Source organism: Chanodichthys erythropterus, chromosome 11 (assembly GCF_024489055.1).
Source record: "Chanodichthys erythropterus isolate Z2021 chromosome 11, ASM2448905v1, whole genome shotgun sequence".
NCBI lineage: Eukaryota > Metazoa > Chordata > Actinopteri > Cypriniformes > Xenocyprididae > Chanodichthys > Chanodichthys erythropterus.
Genome location: NC_090231.1, coordinates 37951976 through 37973824, shown reverse-complemented (window position 1 = coordinate 37973824; position 21849 = coordinate 37951976). Strand labels below are relative to the sequence as shown.

The 21849-nt window shown below is 38.1% G+C and overlaps 1 protein-coding gene across 1 annotated transcript; it reads left to right on the top strand.

Moving 5' to 3' along the window:
* Window positions 1-208: 208 nt before the first annotated feature.
* On the top strand, window positions 209-4329 carry cd248a (CD248 molecule, endosialin a). The gene has a single exon (XM_067400935.1). The coding sequence runs from the start codon at window positions 420-422 to the stop codon at window positions 2592-2594; it is 2175 nt and encodes a 724-aa protein (XP_067257036.1). The 5' UTR covers window positions 209-419; the 3' UTR covers window positions 2595-4329.
* Window positions 4330-21849: the final 17520 nt, after the last annotated feature.

Genomic DNA, 21849 nt, shown 5'->3' with positions numbered 1-21849 from the left:
TAGAGAAAAGGCACAGAGACTGCTGCACTTCCCCCAATCACCCCAAAACACATACACGCATTGGTCCTGCCTGTGCCAAAAACATCTTTTTCGTCTCTCCCCCTTTTCTTCAGTCACTCCTACCATTCTTCCATCTCTCCAACCCTCCCTCTCCCCCTCTCTCTCTCTCTCTCTCTCTCTCTCTCTCTCTCTCTCTCTGGAACGTCAAGGGTGAGATTGTAAGGACTCAGTTTAGGCACAGATCTCCACTAGACAGGACAGAGAAAGGAAGGTGGAGAGAGAAGAAAGAGAGAAGGGAAAAGTTTATTCCAAGTTCAAGAAAAATGGGAATCTAGGGCATTAAAGAGTATTCTAGCATATTGAAAGCCACTTAAAAAAAGTGAAAGAGAATACAAAAGAAAATAGAGTAGGTGTGAGGTATGGACTGTCCGGTTCTGTGTGTTATTCTGCTGCCCTCACTACTGTGCCTCTACAGTGTGCAGACTCTGGACTTGAGAGAACGGGATGCGCTCTGCAGTGAGGATGGGTGCTTTGTGCTCTACTTTCAGCGCAAGATCTTCCTGGAAGCCTGGCGGAACTGCAAAGAACAAGGTGGGAACCTGGCCACCATCAGGCATCCAAAGGAAGCAGAAATGGTGAAGGAGCTCTTCTCCAATGTGGAACTGAGACCACACCACAGAGGCAAGGCAAACATCTGGATTGGCCTTCAGAGACAACCCCGACAATGTTCTCCAACCCGGCCCTTGCGTGGCTTCTCGTGGGTCACTGGAGATCAGGACACCCAGTACACAAACTGGCTAGAAGAGGACTTGGCCAGTACTTGCTCTTCCCCACGATGTGTGGCGATGCCCTACAGCACTTCAGCCCATGAGCAAGGGAATAATCTAAAATGGAAGGACGGACCTTGTTCGATTTCAGTGGATGGCTATCTGTGCAGGTACAACTTCCGAGGCATGTGTAAAGCTATTGCTAGTGAGGGTGGTGGGAATACGCTTTATAATACCCCTTTTAACCTGCTGAGTACCCTCTTAACGCATGTCCCATTTGGAGCAGTGGCAACTGTACCATGTCCTACTATAGATGACCAGTCAATTTTGTGCACAATGAAGGATGATGGAACTGTAGGTTGGAACAGGGATCCACCTTATTGCTCTGATGTGACTAAGACAAGCTGGTGCGATAAGGACAATGGTGGTTGCCATCACTTATGCATTGAAGATGACTCGCACAGCTACTGCGATTGCAATGAGGGCTTTCTCCTGGCTGAGGATGGAGTAAGCTGCTTTCCATCTGACCCTTGTAATGGGGCTCCATGTGAGTTTGAGTGCTTGCCTGTGATGGACGGCTACCGCTGCGCTTGTCCTGATGGCTACATGCTGGCACCTGATGAACGAGGCTGTGTAGACGTCGACGAATGCCTACAGAGTCCCTGTGAGCATATCTGTGTGAATGCACCTGGAACCTTTGAGTGTCGCTGCCGGGATGGATACCACCAAGATGAAGAGGGTGCCTGTGAAGATGTGGATGAGTGTCTGGATGACCCGTGTGAACATGCTTGTGAAAACACATTGGGTTCCCATATTTGCCACTGCCATCTTGGTTTTGCCCCATTGCAAGAGGACCAGAGTCGCTGTCATGATGTTGACGAATGTCAAATTGAAGGAACGTGCGAACAGATGTGTATCAATTATGAAGGAGGCTTTGAGTGCTACTGTGAAGAAGGTTATAATCTTCAATCTGACCAATATTCCTGCAGAACCATCGGGGAGGACTTGGAGACTTCTACAACCACTGTCTCCAACCCATTGGTTACTAGTAAAACCATTTGGGAACTAGAGGATCCTGTATACCCATGGCACCCTCCATCTGAGTCTGACTGGGGAATACCTCTAAGCTGGCAGACTGAGCTGCCCAATGTGGAGACTGTTCCGGCAGACCTGATTTGGACAACTGAAGTGGAACCTGAAACAACTACACCAACTGAAAACTCCCCTAAACTCATTAATGTTGATGATTTTCATCCAGAACAACCCGTTCTTAATGCCTTTTTTCCACCAACCATTCCGACGCCCATACCAGATTATTATGAGGATGAGAGCACCACGGTTCCCACAGACCTCCCTTCCTCCACAGCTTCAGGCGGGGCCAGGAATTGGCTCTGGTTCAGCTCAACCCAAACAAAGCCTGAGACACAGGAAACTGCTAAGAACCCTTTTGACTTCCTTGGAGATTATGAGTCTTCTGATCAAGACCATGATAATAATGAAAAGTATGACTATGAATCAGTCACATTTGGTCCAGGGCAGCAAACTTCCACCCTGCTCCCAATGCAGTCACGAGGAATAGAGGAGGTCATACTTGATGGTGACAACAACAGTGAGCAGAGCCAAGGAACCAACTGGTTGCTAGTTGGATTGCTAGTGCCACTTTGCATCTTCATTGTGGTGATGGTGGTCTTAGGCATTATCTATTGTACTCGCTACACAGTTAAACCACAGAACAAGAACACAAGCGATTGCTATCACTGGATTGCCGGTGCTGGTGATAAAGCGGCTGCTGACATATCTGGTGGCGGAAATAAGTCCCATGTTTAAGCAAGCAGGACTGTGACTGGACAGTGTGAAAATGTAAATAAACTTAGTTTTGTAACTTCACAGTAGTGGGAGTTCCAAAAGGAATTTGATGGATTGAGGATAGCAGCCCATGCTTTCCCTTTGACATTTTTTTATCCATAATTATTTGTGGATGTTTATCTGGACTAAGCAAGAAAAGGGAGGTGGGGGGCTAGGATGGATGACTCTAAAACCACTAAGCCTCATTCTCTGCTGTCCTCCAAGAGGCAATAAAAATTGTTCTACTGTTGCTCACACTGATCTCTTAGTTTGCGAAACAGTTGCTTAACAGTCACATGGCAAATAAGAGAGCATACTAAATGGATGAGGATACTTGCTTGAGTAATGTGGGGTTATTTATTTTTCATTTGAAGGAACTTTCCATCTGAATAGCTGTGTTTGTGTCATTCAAGAGAGTTATGTCTTAAGAGATTTGTTTTGTAAGGAGCCATAACTTCAGTCTATTTTGACAATGTCAAGAATTGTATTCCCTGTGGTGATCCAGACCAAAAAAGGGCTTTCTATCATATGTGTTAAATGTTGTTGCCACCAAACTGTGCCTAACAAGTCTTGTAACAAGATTATTTGAAAATGCCTTCCAAGCATTGTGTGTTTAATGACAGTAATTTGATTGCTCTGAATAAGAAGTTGGCATGCATGCGGACAGTCTGGTCATTATGCCACATTATGAGAGTGAAATTGGTCATAATTCACAAGCATTTTAAAATGTCAGAACAAGCAGCCAGACAATGGTGTACCAATGAATTTTCTATGATCAGTTTGTAATATTATGTCTTGATATGCTAAGTGAAGGTGAGGTACAGATAAACTTGTTCAAACCACAAACCACAAAATTTCCAATTTAACTACTACTTGATTTTTTTAAAACTGTTTATTAAATTGCTCAATAAGGCTTAAATGTTTGTGTCTTTATTTTGGGGGGCATGCAATATTTGTCTTTTGATGTCATGGCTTATACATGCCTATAAAATCAATAGACAATGTTGCTGTTAATTGTGTAGAATTTGCAGCTTTTTTAGGGTTAGTGTAAGGATATGTTAAGGGTTTTACTCAGTTATATAAACTATGCCTTCATTGTATTCCTTTCTCTCTTGTTCCATGTGGATACAGGAGGGATTTTGAGTGATTGACGGTGGTACTTTGAAGGTATAGAACACATGTTCTGTACTCTATACCAGCTGATTATCCAAACAGATAAATCTGGACAGACATCAGAGAGCTCCTTACTGTCATGCTGTGTTGTGGATAATTGGCGTATTCAGCCTTCACATCATCACAGGAAAAGCTCTCTAGTGTAATCGCCTGAAAATTGACAGCTTCCTACATGTTTTACAGTTCTGTGTGAGATTACTTTAGATTCATCTTGGTTTTTTGGATTAATTATTTATTTATTTATTTTTAAGAAAAATTACTTTTTAGCAAGTTTGCAATATATCGATCAAAAGTGACAGTAAAGACTTATAATATTGTTTAAAAAAATCTGTTTAAAATAAATGCTGTTCTTTTGAACTTTATATTCATCAAAGTAAAAATGTATTATGATTTCCACAAAAATATTAAAGGGTTAGTTCACCCAAAAATGATAAATAATGTAATTTATTACTCCCCTCATGCCGTTCCACACCTGTAAGACCTTTGTTCATCTTCGGAACACAAATTAAGATATTTTTGTTGAAATCCGATGACTCAGTGAGGCCTGCATAGCAATGACATTTCCTCTCTCAAGATCCATTAATGTACTAAAAACACATTTAAATCAGTTCATGTGAGTACAGTGGTTTAATATTAATATTATAAAGCGACAAGAATATTTTTGGTGCTCCAAAAAAAAACGAAATAACGACTTATTTAGTGATGGTCGATTTCAAAATACTGCTTCAGGAAGCTTCAGAGCGTTATGAATCAGCGTGTCGAACCAGCGATTCAGAGCACCAAAGTCACGTGATTTCCGCAGTTTGGCAGTTTGACACGCGATCTGAATCATGATTTGACACACTGATTCATAACACTCCGAATCTTTATGAAGCAGTGTTTTGAAATTGGCCATCACTATATAAGTCGTTACTTTGTTTTTTTGTTTTTTGGCGCACCAAAAATACTCTTGTTGCTTTATAATATTAATATTGACCCACTGTACTCACATAAACTGATTTAAATATGTTTTTAGTACATTAATGGATCTTGAGAGAGGAAATGTCATTGCTGGCTATGCAGGCCTCGCTGAGCCATCGGATTTCAACTAAAATATCTTAATTTGTGTTCCAAAAATTAACGAAGGTCTTACGGGTGTGGAACGGCATGAGGGTGAGTAATAAATGACATTATTAAACTAAAAATAAATGTTGCTATAATTCAATGACATTCGTTTTTTGTTTTTTTTTTCCCGTTTTTTTTTCTTAAGTGTCCAAATCCTTTTTTGGTCACTGTACTTGTCTTTAATTTTATAACTGATCATATGATTAGTGTTCAGATGTTGTAAAGAACGAACTGAAAAGCATTATGGCTTAATATCAGTATTTGAGGCATGCACTGGCCATATAGGGAGCACCAGGACTTTCCTGTGGGCCGGTCTAGTAGTGGGCCAATAGTTGAAGCGAGGGAGATTCTGCAGATGGTGTTTTGGCAGAAATGTTAAAAATGTTGTCGTTATTGCTTATATTAAATATTGTGGAATATAAATCTCTTTCATAGAGGCTGTTTTCATAGTTTCTACATGTGTTTACACATAGTGCTGTCAAATCGATTAATTGCACCTAACATAAAAGCTTGTTTGTGACCGCACCTTTATTACAAATTCTATAGTTTATTATTATTTATTCATATTAGAAACCATATCCATGATATCGAGGCACAGGATTTTAACTGTGACTACCATGATCTTACTATATTTGAGCTTTTTAATCATTGTAATGAATTTTAATTGAAGTAAAATACTAATTAAATTAGAGCCTGGTGAAATATAAATATCAGTGTCTTACATAAATTAGGTGTTAACTCTTACAGGGTTTCTGCAGGTTTCATCAAATTTAATTTAATGCTTTTTAATGCCATATATGTATATATGTCGCTAAATGTCGATAGATGACGTCATGCGGCAATTTGTTTGCTTCTCTGCTGCTACCCTTTTTGCTCACATAATATATTTGAATACAGCCAAATTCACAATAAATTTGTTTCATCTATATATTTTTCTATTTTTGTTGTCAGACAATATGAAATGGTGACTGAAATGTGGCCCTTTAAGACTACATACAGTGCTTGACATTAAGCCTTATCATACACTTGTAACGAGTAAAACAGTTGCTTGTCCAGAAAAAAAAAAAAAGGATTTTCGCGAAATACATTTAATGACTTTTAATGCATTTTAATGCCCCACGGATACCCTGTTTCAATGTTATTGTTGTTAAAGGGATAGTTCACCCCAAAATGTCATCATTTACTCACCCTTATGTCATTCCAAACTTGTATGACTGACTTTCTGTGGAACATAAAAAGATCATTTTTGAGAAATGTTTGTTTTTTAATAGAAGTCAAGGGTGCTAGATTTTGTCCAAGGCCGAGTTTTAGCCCCAGTCCAGCCCTGGTATCTGATATACATAATTGTCTTAATGCAAATTAAGAGCATAATTTTGTAATATTATTTCTTAGGAAATATATAAAACAACTTATAGCCAAATGCTTGAAATCATCATATGCTTCCTCAAAGGCTTTTAACTAATTCTTCAAATAATCACTTTACTAACTAATGCTTGCAGTAATGAGTATTTCATTTTTAAGGCTTGCTGACTGTTTGTTTTGTGCCCTCCAGGCACTCTCACTTTCAGTCCAGTGATAAGCAGCTGGGTAAAAATTTCAGCAACAGACTCTTCAAAGGAAATGTTGGAGTATATCATGGCCTTCCCTTCATTCCACATTCCACAGACTCCTCTTTTAAATTCAGCAGTGCATAGGAGGGAGAATGGACCGGTTTATGTTATGTATTCCAAAGAGTGTTCGGCATCACTGACTTAGCTGTGTGTCTGTGTGTTTGATTGCCTGCATAACCAGTCTCATGCTTTCCTGCCTTTCCCGATAAACAACCTGTCAGCTATATTAATTAAGGAAGAATTATTATTGGAGCAACGTTCCTGCATTCCATGCAACATATAGAATCAGAAGTCAATTTTATGCTTAATTTCCATCACCTATGGAGGCTGATATGGCTCATTAAAAACACCCCTGATTTCAGTCTGACATTCCATATCCCATCAGACATGGAATACTGGCAAATGCGTTCAGCATACCTTAGTGTATTGGGATGGACAGAGAGTACCAAAGTTTTATTTATTATATTTTCTCAGTATAGAGAAACCTAGCAAGCCTAAATGACCTAAATTCCATGTATTACCATGGAACAAAGTTAATGGTATTCATGAGTGTGTTTGATGTCAAGGTGTTTTCCTTCATTCTGCTCATTATCATCATTCCATTTCTTATGATTCATATGCGAATGTTCAGTTCAGCTATAGGACTTTCTGTAAACTTGCTGGCAATTTGAATGAATCACGTACAGTCTTGATTATGCTTTATGTGGCCAATACAAACAAATCTTCACATGTATCCTGATGGACTCACTTGGCTGCCTGCTATAATGCTTGTCTTATGGTCAGTCATGTGTGAAAATGCAATGTGTCAGAAATTTGAGGAGGCAAAGTGTGAAGAGAAAGGAGGATCTGGTGGCCAGGGAATCTAAGAGAAGATTCAGAGAAGGAAGGAGAGATGAGTGCTGTGAGATGTGTACTTTGCTCTTCTAATCCTATACTGTAATATGGAGCCAGGCTGAATATCTCTGCACAACACCAGAGATGCCTAAAACTGGGCTTTTCATGTTTCAGTTTCCAATCTGTGATTTATAGCTTTCAGTAAATTATTAAGAAATATAAAAAATACTTCCTTAACCAAGGACTTTTAACATCATGCATTATGTATGTGAGTAAATGGAGCTATAAAGGGACTCCAGAAATAAGATGAGATGTAAAAAAGAGATGTAGCTCTCTGTGAATGTGTATGATCTGTGCATTCATAATAGTATGAAATTTCTCAGCAATACATGCATAATTTTATCAGGTACATGTGATTGTGAACAGCCCATTTTTTGTTCTTAGCTAAACTGGAAGAGGTTGATGTATGATACTTTTTGGTGTTCAGATATGTTTTTATGTGTACCAATATTGTAACACTAAAAGTCCTTTTGACATTATCTACATGACAAAAAAAACAACTAGACCTATTGGACATATCTGCAAGATCTATTGATTTTTATTGAGATCTATTGACTTATTGATTTCAAGATCTATTGATTTAGCTAAATGCTTTTCTGTTTAGATATTTGTATTTACAAGCATGCATTATGACTTATAAAATGGCCACTGACTGTATACTGATTGTCTGTCAGCAAAGATCTGTTGGAATGTAAATGTGCGGGTATATGTGTGCAATATCACTGACTTCCTATAGAGTTAAATTTGCTTAACTTCATAATCTGCTCTCAAGTCAATCTTTTCTAAATCTCTCAAAAAGCCAGACTGTTTCTGGTGTAAAATACAAAATTCATAAAAAAAAACATCATCAGTCAAGTTGTAGGATGTCTGAAACATTGCATGCTCTTATAATTTTCCTTTCAGAATAAAGCAGATCAGACAAAATGCAGTCATGCCCTATTTTACTAAAGCGCTTGGATTACTCGCAAAGATCATTCCTTTTGAGAAGGGATTTGATCCGACACAGGCATCACTTTCTCTTTCCAAGTCACAGTGAGGACTGCCATTCTCAAGGCTTTTTGTTTCCAGGAAAGTCAACCAGAACCAACACCCAATCCCACGATCTTTACTTTGGTTCTGTCCTGGCTTCTTAAGGTACTAATAACACACCTCGTGATGCCTTGTGTTTATGGGACAGAGGGATTAAAGATCTACAATTAGATATTTTTGAAGATATGGTTCATGCCATTCAAGGTCTATCTGTTTTCACAAGCTGCTGAGCAGATGTGTAGATCATGGGGTTTCCCAAGCAGACCCCTTTGATGTATCAATCAAACTGAAAATCAGCCTCATTTTCCATCGCAGCAATTTTACAAACAAATAGAACATGATTGTATTTTTTTTTTGTCCAATCTGATGTAATTAGTGTGTGTGTAGATATATATAGGCTATTTATAGGCTATCGCAATTAAGATAACATGGTCTTAATATGCAGTACTGTATATGGACATTGTTTTTATGTCTGAACAGTTGGTTGTATGTTTACATACAGTGGGTACGGAAAGTATTCAGACCCCCTTAAATTTTTCACTCTTTGTTATATTGCAGCCATTTGCTAAAAACTTTTTTTTTTTCCTCATAAATGTACACACAGCACCCCATATTGACAGAAAAACACAGAATTGTTGACATTTTTGCAGATTTGTTAAAAAAGAAAAACTGAATTATCACATGGTCCTAAGTATTCAGACCCTTTGCTCAGTATTTAGCAAAAGCACCCTTTTGATCTAATACAGCCATGAGTCTTTTTGGGGAAGATGCAACAAGATTTGGGGATCCTCTGCCATTCCTCCTTGCAGATCCTCTCCAGTTCTGTCAGGTTGGATGGTAAATGTTGGTGGACAGCCATTTTTAGGTCTCTCCAGAGATGCTCATTTGGGTTTATGTCAGGGCTCTGGCTGGGCCATTCAAGAACAGTCACGGAGTTGTTGTGAAGCCACTCCTTCCTTATTTTAGCTGTGTGCTTAGGGTCATAGACTGGGCCGAAGGTTTACCTTCCAACAAGACAGAGGTCCTGAGCACTCTGGAAAAGGGTTTTCGTCCAGGATGTCCCTGTACTTGGCCGCATTCATCTTTCCCTCGATTGCAACCAGTCGTCCTGTCCCTGCAGCTGAAAAACACCCCCACAGCATGATGCTGCCACCACCATGCTTCACTGTTGGGACTGTATTGGACAGGTGATGAGCAGTGCCTGGTTTTCTCCACACGCTTAGAATTAAGGCCAAAAAGTTCTATCTTATTTCTCACCATCTTGGAGTCCTTCAGGTGTTTTCTAGCAAACTCCATGCGGGCTTTCATGTGTCTTGCACTGAGGAGAGGCTTCTGTTGGGCCACTCTGCCATAAAGCCCTGAATGGTGGAGGGCTGCAGTGATGGTTGACTTTCTACAACTTTCTCCCATCTCCCGACTGCATCTCTGGAGCTCAGCCACAGTGATTTTTGGGTTCTTCTTTACCTCTCTCACCAAGGCTCTTCTCCCCTGATAGCTCAGTTTGGCCGGACGGCCAGCTCTAGGAAGGGTTCTGGTTGTCCCAAATGTCTTTCATTTAAGGATTATGGATGCCACTGTGCTCTTAGGAACCTTAAGCGTAGCAGAAATTTTTTTGTAACCTTGGCCAGATCTGTGCCTTGCCACAATTCTGTCTCTGAGCTCTTCAGGCAGTTCTTTTGACCTCATGATTCTCATTTGCTCTGACATGCACTGTGGGCTCTAAGGTCTGTAAGGTGTGTGGCTTTTCTAATCAAGTCCAATCAGTATAATCAAACACAGCTGGACTCAAATGAAGGTGTAGAACCATCTCAAGGATGATCAGAAGAAATTGACAGCACCTGAGTTAAATATATGAGTGTCACAGCAAAGGGTCTGAATACTTAGGACCATGTGATATTTCAGTTTTTCTTTTTTAATAAATCTGCAAAAATGTCAACAATTCTGTGTTTTTCTGTCAATATGGGGTGCTGTGTGTACATTATTGAGGAAAAAAATGCACTTAAATGATTTTAGCAAATGGCTGCAATATAACAAAGAGTGAAACATTTAAGGGGGTCTGAATACTTTCCGTACCCACTGTATAAAATGTAAACTCTGTCATGATTACTTCACCCTCATGTCATTCAGTGTTGGTTGATTTATTTTTGTGTAGGCAAAAACAGCTGAAACATTATTTGAAATAATTCTGCATGTGGGTTGTGCCTCAGCAGCGTGGATGAATCTAATGTTTGCTGTCAGTCACCGCACCAGTGTGGATACTGTACTTTGAAATCACAGACTGTAGTCTTGAAGTATCACTAAAGTAAGAATTTTCACCGGAAGATGTCATCTGAACAAGCACGTAACATATCTGGCACTTTTGTTCTGACCAACTGAGGGGGGAAAAAAAGCATTTCAATAAATCACACTGTCAATGGTGATCAAATCTAACGATCGCTTATCTCGGATCACGTCAAACCGTGCAAATTATTATTGTTATACTTTGTTCTCAAATTAACAACATCAGCATTGTGTGACTGTGTATTTAGTGTGTATTGGCGTTACTTGTAGATTTCAATTTCTGTACAGTCTAATCTCTAACATTAATTTTTTGTCATGATACAATCCGCCATAGGCGTAATTTGCGGGTGGGACGGGTGGGACATGTCCCCATCACTTTTTGAAAGGGTCGATATTGTCCCCACCACTTTTTGAAACATCTTGCGGCATCTCACGGATATCTAATACAAAAGAAACACCTCTAGTTGATTATTAATTTGTGTTAATAATAGGCGATCTGGCGCTGGGATGTGTTGTTTTTGAAATCATGTTGAGTGCTCGTTGTCGCTGTTATCAGAGGCGCAACAGTGTTCTCTTGGCGCTCGTGCACGCTGCGCAGTGTTCACACGGACGAGCGCTTCAAGCTATCGCTTAACTGTTGCAGAGACTCTATTCGTTACGTTGAATCTAAACGTGTCCCTGCTCTTGATATACAATCACTGATGAACATCTTTGGTTTTAATGAGAAAAAAAAAATCATACATGGTTGGATTCGAACCCAGAATCTCTTGCATGCTAAACGAAAATATTGCCTTCAGTCCATCAGGACAATTTATTTCCAGTAGCAGATCCACGTATTTATTAACTAATATACATACTCTTGAGACATGTATTATAGCAGATGTAAGGAAGAAACTATCATATTAATTGATATCATATTATTATTATTATTGTAATAATACAATTACAACCCCCCCCCCACCACCACATTCCTGTCCCACCCACTTTTTAAAACAAAGTTATGCCACTGCAATCCACCATCCAAATGATAAGTTTAATTATTGCAGCTGCTGTGAGAAAAGGCTATAAATGATCCGCCTCACATGCAATATAGCCTAGTTAGCTGGTACTCCTTCTTTATGTAAAGAGGAGTGATGCAATGACGCAACGACAAACAGCGAATTTCCCACGAAAGTACCCACCAGTACCACCCAAATTATTACAAGCTTACCGTTGTGAATTGGCTAAGGTAAAGAGATGGTTTTGAACACTGGTTGTTTATGTACTTGCTCAATAATTGATTTTGGATCATTTTTAACCAAAAAAAAAGTTATGAACAGCAGCTTTAAGAATCATGGCAGCAAATTTTCTGATACAGTTGTTCATAGAATTTCATTGATGGGCAAAGAGTTGTGGATTTAAGGGTAAAAGGATAAGTGACCAAATGACTCTACCCTTAAACACAAACTGTTGTAGTTTAACTGTTAGAGATTGTGAGATTGTAAGATTGACTGTTCTGCTCTTGTTTCTGTATTTAATTTGGTCTGTGTGCCTGTCTAACATGACCATAGACCATACTTAACCCCTTAGCATAATGTAAAATCAATGTGTCTGAAAATAAAAAACTAGGCCGCATGTGTGATGTGAATGTGCTAGTGTTTAAAAATAGCAAGAATTATCTGTTTAACATTCTCCACCATGACATTTTCTCCTACAAACCCTAGTCATTGTGATTTGAGTTGCTTGGGAGCAGTTGTGAATGATCTATTCTAATTAGAATCATCTCTTTGCGCATGAGGCCCAGGGGATCCTCTTCTATCCTGCAGTTATCAATCCATAGTCATTACCTTGCCAGATATCTGATTACATGCTAGTCTAGGGTTTTTTGAATGCTTTTTGTCTGGTTTAAAACTATAAAACTATAAAGATTTATTAATAATTTATAGCGCAGATTGTTAAAGTGAAGTAACATCTGTGGTGTAATCTAATATTTCCTGTGCAGATTTTTCGCCCCACAATTCCTGTCTAGACAATCACATAAATGTAGCTGAGGTGAATCCTTAGGAGTTTTTCTCTGAACATTTTCTATTTATCAATGACAATCCCAGATGTATTTTTTATTCTCAATTGTAGTCTTTCAAAAATACAATATTTATATCATTATGAATAAGAAAGGAGACAAGATGCATCACACTAATGTATGAATGTCATGAATAGCACCCTCAGCGATTTCTTTTTTAACTCAAGCTGCTGTTCTTTCTTAGAAAGAATTTGGGAATTAATTTCCTCAGGAAGCCTGTGCTTCAAATCAAAAAGATGGAATACAAGAGAGAAAAATGAATTTATGATGAACAACAGTTCAAATTATGACTAAACAGAAATTGCGCTGACACAAATGGATACAGTACGTTTTGTTCAAATCCTTTTATGTTTCCTTCTATCAGAAGAGTAATTTTCTATCCAACATGTGATTTCCAATTTTGCTTAAATAGTTTGTATATAATTTTACTTACATCAGTTAAATTTAGAATTGTCATAATAAACACTTCTTCCTCCAAGTAACAGTTTAATAATGTTTACAGTTACCAGGCAACAACTTGGCGCATTAAAACTGAATGTGCAGTCACAGGTGTTTATATATTACAGCTTTGAATGCGACTCATCCAAGTTGTACTGTTTCATAAATACCTGAGGATATTATATGGATTCAAGGTCAGCTGCTAAAGTGGTAATGTGGTTTAGCAGCCGAAAATAAGCATAAATATAGCTGCAAGCAGCAATTATCGTTGTTCAAGCGTTTAAGGTCTTTAAGGCAATGTATAAAAAAAGTATTGTTTTATTTAGTAAGCATGTAACCAGTTAAATCATAGAAGGAAAAGACAATTTACAGCCAAAATGGAAATTTAGTATAGCAAATATATGGTTTTTAAAGTTAAAGTTATAGTGCAACCTATGGGCCGATCTCCATAAAATTATCTAAGCTTCTTAAGAGTCATGCCGCATGTGTTCACGTAATGATGCAAAGTTCTGAGTTTTAGGAACGATAGGCTTTTGGGTAGACTTGGCCATGCCTGTTTCTCAAATGACCCTGCTATTGCTATCCAAAGGCTATCCAAAGTTCAACCTTTTTTGATAACTATTGACCAAGAGAGTCCCGAGAATTGTGCCGCAGTGGTTTTATCGAGGTTGAGCCAAAAATCTCGGATTAGTTTGCCAAAGTTGTTTTTTGAAATAATCTCCAATATTTAACAAATGATTCGATGGGCAACGGCGGTCCTAGAGGCAAAGTTGCTCAGAAACTTCTTCCATGTGGTACGAATGTCGTGGGCGTGCGCAAAAAATCGTGCGATACACAATAGACCTTTATCACAGCAGAATTGAATACCGGAAGTGCTTGTTGAAGCAGTGCATCGATTCTTACGGTTATGTATATTTTCAATTTGATATTAACACCTAGTTGAATAAACGCCTCTTAAAGGTGCTAAAGAGGATATTTTGTTTTATACATTTTTGCAGTATTACTTGAAACTGTCTTTACTAACTGATAAAAGACTATTTATTAGGTGCACTGAAAGGAATAATATTAATATACATCATCTATGCATGAGGTAGAGCCTTAAAAACATCATCCAATCATTTACGCGATCATCATGTAAATGATTGGACCTCTGGCTTGTCAAACACTGCCATGACGTTCCTTGTGAGAGACGAGCGCGGCTGCACACTCCAGTAACTTTCCACACTCCACAGGCGCCGCATGCAATGTTTTTTCAGGAGACAGGAGTAACAACTGCAGATTATGAGTTACCTGCGGTGAGTCCAACATAATGAATCCACTAACACGACACAGCGAATGCCGGTGGTAAACACCCCTGTTCCAATACTCGTGCACGAGTTTGAAATGAGCTCTCTAAATGAGCTGTGAAGGAGGGGGGTTACAAAGACAGTAACAGTCTCAGTTCTCAGTCGATGAAAAGATCATCTGTAACACCTTTAAAATAAGCATCCTCAGGATGATTTCAAAATCCTGACATTTTCAGAGACAGGAGAAGAGATATTCTAATGATTGTTGTGTACAGAATTTATCTAAGAAATCTGTGGCTCGTAAACATACGTGATTATTTCACCACACGGTGTCAGTGCTCATCTAAGCTAATGACCGTGATGCTGCAGTGTGTGAGACTTGATGAATAAGATCAGAATGAACATTTATTCATTTGAATTAAATATTTTAGTCATTATTCTGTGAGATTTTCATTGAAAATAATTTCACTGTATGCAATTCACAACATTTGTCAAAATTCATAATATTCAAAGCAGTCTTGCTGTTAACGCATTTCTGATTAAGATTACTTAACACATCATTAAATTTCTATAAGCCATTTAAGGTGCATTCATTCATCTTTTTAAATACTGCTCTTACGAAAATTAACCATGGTTTTACTACAAGTAAAAAAAAAAATTAAAAAAAATGGTTATAATTAAACCATGGTAACCACAAATCAACCATGGTATTTGTACTAAAACTGTGGTAATTTAAGCGGTAATCAACCCTCGAAAAAAAATATGGTTACTGCATTGTTTTTTTTTTTGTTTTTTTTCAATGATAAAACCATGGTTAATTTTCATAAGAGAACTCATCAGTCAAATTCATTTAAATGCATAGGTCTTCTACACACTAACATACGCGCCGCATATTATTTTAAAAGAATGATCTTCATCCCGCCACATCAGTCTCATCCATGCTTTCCTCTATTCTTGTTGTATCTGGAAATCGTGAAAATTGAGGTAAGGGTGTCATTGTTTAGAATTAGAGCCGCCAGATCGCTGCAGTAACACCAGCAAGAGAATTCAGCCATTAGTTTTGAATGCATTGCAATGGTAACGGAAATAAATAGCAATACACTGCTTCGCTTACCGGAAATAGGAAGTCTGATAAAGGTCTAAGCTTTAAGCATGTGAAAAACACTAAGGCGCCCCCCCGGGTGGTGATTTCTTTCTAATTTCTCACAGGCCTCTAGAGCTGTGAGTCAAACAGGCCCAATGAGTTTCATTCCGATCAGCCTCTGTTAACCCTGTCTGATAGCTGCTCAAACTTCAGTGGCTGGCAGTGGACATGTTTTTCGAGATGCGTTAATGTCCACATAGACAGTCGTGGCTCCTTGAACAAAGACACTGCACGCCAACTTTCAAGTCAATCAGACTAGCAATTGGGTAGTTATAGCCGTTTTCATGTTTTTATCCTGTTATAGTGCCACCTAGCCAATCGGCACAAATTTTTGAACAAAGATTGCGCCTATAGACAGGTGTTTCGCGTTTTGTGAAAATATCTCATTCCGTTCACGAGTTATAGCCATTTTAGTAAAAGTGGCCCTGCCCACTTCGAACGTTTTGGTGACCCCCTTAGCGACCGTAAATAAAAATTTCAACTTTTTTTTGATAACCTGATATTCTGACTCCAGAGAATCTCGCTGCACTGGTTTGGTTCCGAGTGGACGAAAACCTAGGACTAGTTTGCAAAAGTAGGTTTTTAAAAAAAATCCAAAATACCCGAAAAGGGCGACGAGTGAATCTTCTCTGCCTTGAGCCTAGGATTCCAACAATATAATACACTTGAGCCTAGGCCTAACGGTTTAGGAGTTATGAGCCATTTCATACTTTTGACCGTGGTAACACAACCGTCAGGCTGATCAGGACAACCCTTGGTGATGTTGTAGGCGATGTGAGTACTGCCAGCCCTCAAAGTTTCAAGTCTCAATAGGGTTTACAGCGCTACGCGCTTGAGCCCCTCAAAATAAGACACTGGTAAAAGGAGTTAAACCCATCAGACACTAAGCACAATCAGCATCTTCTGAAAGCAAAGTATTTATCATTATTATATGCTCAGTTGTTTGTAGTGGGAAGATTTCCTCAGGTGTCTTTGTATGTAAATTCCATGCGTCTCAGCTAGTATGGAAAACTGAGCTCGGTCATTTATAAAAAATTCTTATTTGAGAAGTCATCAGAAAATTCTTGTGAAATGAGATTCTATTGATTAAATGAATAGCTTGGAACAAATGTTCATTCAGCTGTGAATAAGCTATGAACAATAAACAGTATGGAATTATGTAGTAAACCAATCATGAGGAATCATTTGATTATCTGCGCCGTTTGCACTTGGAATGTAGCAGTTTATTGATGGAAATATGGAGTGGTGAGCCATGACTATACATAAAGTGAGCGGTTTCTAACAGATACCGCCTGACTGGACTATCTTACTTAGGAAAGAATGTTTAAATCATATCATCCTTCCAATTCTATCATCCGAGATTTAAACACAATACATTATCCGTGTGTCTCCTAATTGACTCCACCGAGGCTGAAAATGAGGAATCAATAAAAAAGATTCTCTTCACTATATATATTACGGCAGGTATTTGGATTCACTCCTTTTGGTGGAGGTCCCCAGTTTGTCTTACTAATTCCTGTTAAATGACTCTCTGGAAACTTCACTGGAACATAATGGAGGGTTATTAGAGCTTTAGGTGAAACCAGATGTGGGAGGGTCATAAAATCACCATTTCTTTAAACGATCTTCTCCTGTGGCACCAGCACTTCTTGTTTGACCTGGCTTTCCAAGAAAGTGCTTTAAACGGGAGGTCGTCCATATCCTAACATTTACGAAATGATGGAAAATTGACATGAACTCTTCTTTAATCTTGGTGCTGTTTACAGTCTGAAATTGAGGTTATTGCCCTCATTTCTGTGCACCGTTTTTTTTTTTAGCCTTTTCTATCAATCACAATGTCTTAGTCTGCCTCCTTCCCTATGATCAATTTCTCAAACACCCAACTTCAGGGGTCTCAGCGAGGTCTGCAATGCAGAATATTTCTATGGACAGAAGCCAGATCAGGCAGCTTTTTTCCCCCCGCATACCTCTGGACAGAATGATAAGGACATGTAGACAGTACAAGTTCCTACTTGACCTTTATTCTAATAATATTACTGAGCAAGGTGCTTTTGTTCTCACTCTGTTATAGATGGTGTCATGTTGACAGTTTGGAAGAAGGGTCAAAATGTAGCATGGAAAAATATGATTGCGCCTCAGAGTTTTAGAAATTGCTGTCGCATCCAATCATTTGTGCTGATAACAGTTCTTGCCGCAAGCACATACAAAGCATTTTTGGACACAGTCTTTTCAGAATACACACAATAGACATTAGCAGTATGGCAGATGCTTAATGGTAATGTTGTACTCATGCCGAAGACCATTGAGGAAATGTCACTGTGATTGAGTCCTATGTTTCCTCCATGTGGCCCCTTGGGGTTGTGCACATGTTCAGTCAGCATTCATCTACAGTTCTGCTTCATTCTTGGTCAGTGAACAAAAATGGCTGAAAAAACTCACGGAAAAGAATGGTCTCGCATGTGAGCAATATTATTATAAAAGAAACAATCTGGCCTCGCATTTAAACTTCATTACCATAATAAAGGCAGACGAAGATTGGTGTGGACTCTAATTAAATGACTGCCTCATTTGTGATATCACAGATCAGTTATTTTGCCGCGCCAGTAAAAATGAAGCCATTGTCATCATTACAATTCCACATCAAGCACACAGCCTTCATGAACATGAAAGGTTGGTATAGAACGAGATTTTCTTATTTTTGTAGTTGTGGATGTTGCAATATATAGATTTTTTTGAAAGATAGAGTTTTAGGTGGTTGCTATGCAGCACATATCCTCCATATCTTTTTATCTATCAATCTTTTGTCAAATCAAGGACTTTTTTGCTATGAATGGATACTAGCCACGTCAGAACTCTCATTTATAAAAGCATTTATATGCAGTCACCTAAAAATATGAAATATTTTAACGTCAGCTGTGTCCTGTTTCATGTTTTTTTCATAATCTTGCTGTACATATGATGATTCTGCAGTCCTGTTCTGTTTTTTATATATAAGGAAATAATGATTTTTAATGCTAATTATTTAAACTGACCATTACTTGCTTTCACAATGCATTATAGGCCGTGAGAGACAATATTTGCTATAGAAAATAATAGTTTAGCGATCATATGTTTCCTATGCTGTTATCTGTAGTAAATTAAATTCGTATAAATGCATGTTTACCATTAACATTGCAGAAATTATGCTCAGAAAAACTTTACATGCTCCTGCATTTGAATATATGAATTTTTATGTCTGTTGAATTAATATTCAGAACAAGTAGTTATGAGAAGGCTGCTTTTTAATTCAAAAATCCACCCAATACTGTGGAGACCTTATTTAGCTCCACCACATCTCAAAGGTACACTGCTTTTCACATCCATATGCTAAAATTTGTCCAGGCTTTCTATAATTGTTCTAAAGTTAAAATGCTTTACCAACCTGCCCTTTCTGTGATTGAGTGTAATAAGTTATATGTTCAGTGCCGTGGGTATTACTTTGATAATCCGGTCACCCGGGTTCTTCAGGGGATTCAGTGTGATTAGTTCTGTCCATCTTGATCAACAGTAAAAGGTTTCAGTTGCAGTACTGAATATATAAATAGCACTATCTTGTCACGTTCATCCTCTTGTTGTGCCTATATTTATTTTCTTGTTTATATACCCCCTGCTGCATCAGTCAGATATTTAGCATGTAAATACTCACCCTCATGTCGTTCTAAACCTGTATGACTTGCGTGTTCTACTGTGAAACACAATAGGAGTATTTCTGAAGAAGATCCTGGCCACTCACAATGTAATTAAAATGAATGAGGACTGGAGAGGAAGATTAGGCTACAGTAAATAATGACTTATATTTCTTTTATGTTTCTGAAAAGAATTGAAGTGTTTTTTCCAATCTTTTCCTAAATAAGGATTTCAAAAAAATGTCTTCATCAAAGCGTTGTAAGCCATGAGCCAAGCCATCCAGCTATGAGGTGAATCATAACATTAAAAATGTTGTTTAGAAGCAAAAAAGTATTTGAATATTGTATGAAAATAGAAAGGTACTGTGTAATTAACAGCTTTAGTGATGGAAAGAACCATGAAGTATTGAAGAGCAAAATAAAAAATATGATGGAGAAATATAAAGCTATATATAATATATATATAATATAATATGTCATTAAATATATGCAATACGCAATAAATTTTGTCATTCGCAGTGCTGAGATGGGTGGAGCTAAGGAGATCTTTTGGCAAGTTTTGCTTGTTTCAACACTCTGATTGGTGTAATTTTCTGTATAGCATCATGGGTAATGTAGTCTTTCACCACAAATTCTGCTGTTAAACAATTATTTGTAAAACTAAAAAGAATTTAAATAATGTGGGCTAACAGCTTCAACAGAAGCAAATGCCATTGATTAACCACCTTCTAGTTCACAGTAGGTCTGTCTTTAAAGGTTTATAAGTTATCGCTAAAATCCCTGTGAAGAAAATTAATGGATACTTCTGGACTGTTGCTTACTAATAAAACAAAACTTAATGAAGCAGTCGAACTCATGTCTGACCCGCTGCATGTCTCCCGACATTGCGCATCTGTCATGCTATTCACTTTTTATAATCAACATAGGTGAAATTTAAAAAATGACACAAGTCTCTTTAGCCTAATATGAAACTAAATTAGCTATTTTTATCCCTCTGGCCGACGAATGCGCTGGCGCGTCCTGATGGATTTTTTCCTCATGGCAGAAACAAGCCTTTCATCAAGACTACAAATAGTCTACTTTTATTTGTGTATGCTCACAAAACCTTGTACTTTGCGCTTTCAGCTGTTTTTCTGCGAGAATCTTTCTGAAACATCTCAAAAATGAACTTAAACACAGTGAATAGGCTAATTGTACCTAAAAGAACATCTCCATTCGATAAGAAATTCGTGACCTATGTCTGTGTTAAATAAGAGGCGATCTATCAGCTGGAATGTGTTGTTTCTGAAATCATGGTCAGCGTTGCTGCTGTTATCAGTTCTCTTGGCGCTCGTGCACATGCGCAGTCTTCACACAGACAATCGAGCGTTTCGTTCTGGTAAAAGCACAAAACAAAATGCTCAAGTGTCCTTGCACTTGATGCATGATCACTGATCACTGATCACCTTTGGTTTTAATGAGAAAAAAAAAGAAAAAAAAGATATGAGGGCGGATTAGAACCCAGAACCTCAGAAATGCTTGCCAAAATTTCTACCATGAGACCATTACAGTACGCGAATTAATATAGCAAATTTTTGTATTTATTCACTGCTGTGAAGAATCTCTGCATTCATTATATTGTATTATTAAAACATTTCAGAAAACCCCTTGCTCACAAATTACATACAAAAAATATCGCATTATGATTATCATGTCATGGCGGGCCAGACTAAACACCTATAGCTTACCTTGTATGGCTGATGTCTGTTCTAAACAATTCAGAGTCGGCTGGGTTTTGAATTGAAGATGTTAATATCGTTCTTTTAGGAATCTGTTAGTTCTCGTTCAAACGTTAAAAGATGTTACGACGTCCTGTCATCTTTGTCAAGTCGTTTTTCTTAGATCATAGATAGCGGGTTAGCCATTTTTAAACATAAAAAGGGCGCTGCTGGTTGAAATCTGGATATTTGCGCGAAGAACATAACTAGGCATGTGACGTAACTGAAGAAGAGACGAATTAGCATATTTTTATTAAGTTTTAATACATGAAAAAAAAAAAAATCAAATTAAAAAAAGTTATTAAAGAATTGTTAAACGTTAGAACATTTTTTTAAAATATATATTTCCCTGGATCTGACTGGGTGGGCAAGCTGTCAATCTGGGTGGGCCCAGGCCCACCTGTAGCTCCGCCCCTGACCTGGATTCTTTTTATCAAGAATCAGTAGGCAGCTTCATTGCTTTAGGCAAACCAGACTTAAATCATGAAAGGCTATAAACAGTCATGGATGCACAAGGAGACAGCGTATTATATTAACCAAGGGAATGTAAACTTCAACAGGATCATTTGTGTAAATTAAGTAATTTTTGTAAATATCTGCTATGATCAGTAGTTCCATCAGTATTAAAACTGAACTTTAAATGTCTTTCTGCAAGAGAGTTTCTGTAACAGACTGTATTTCCCAAGAATAGTGTAGCATTGCTATTATTCAGAAAATCAGTTGATGATATTATTACTTGACAAAAAACAGATGTGAACAGCTCTACATAGCTGATTTTCATCCTCGCCGTTCAAACAT

Coding starts and splice junctions, on each gene's coding strand:
- cd248a (XM_067400935.1), top strand. CDS start 420: ATGGACTGTCCGGTTCTGTGTGTTATTCTGCTGCCCTCACTACTGTGC.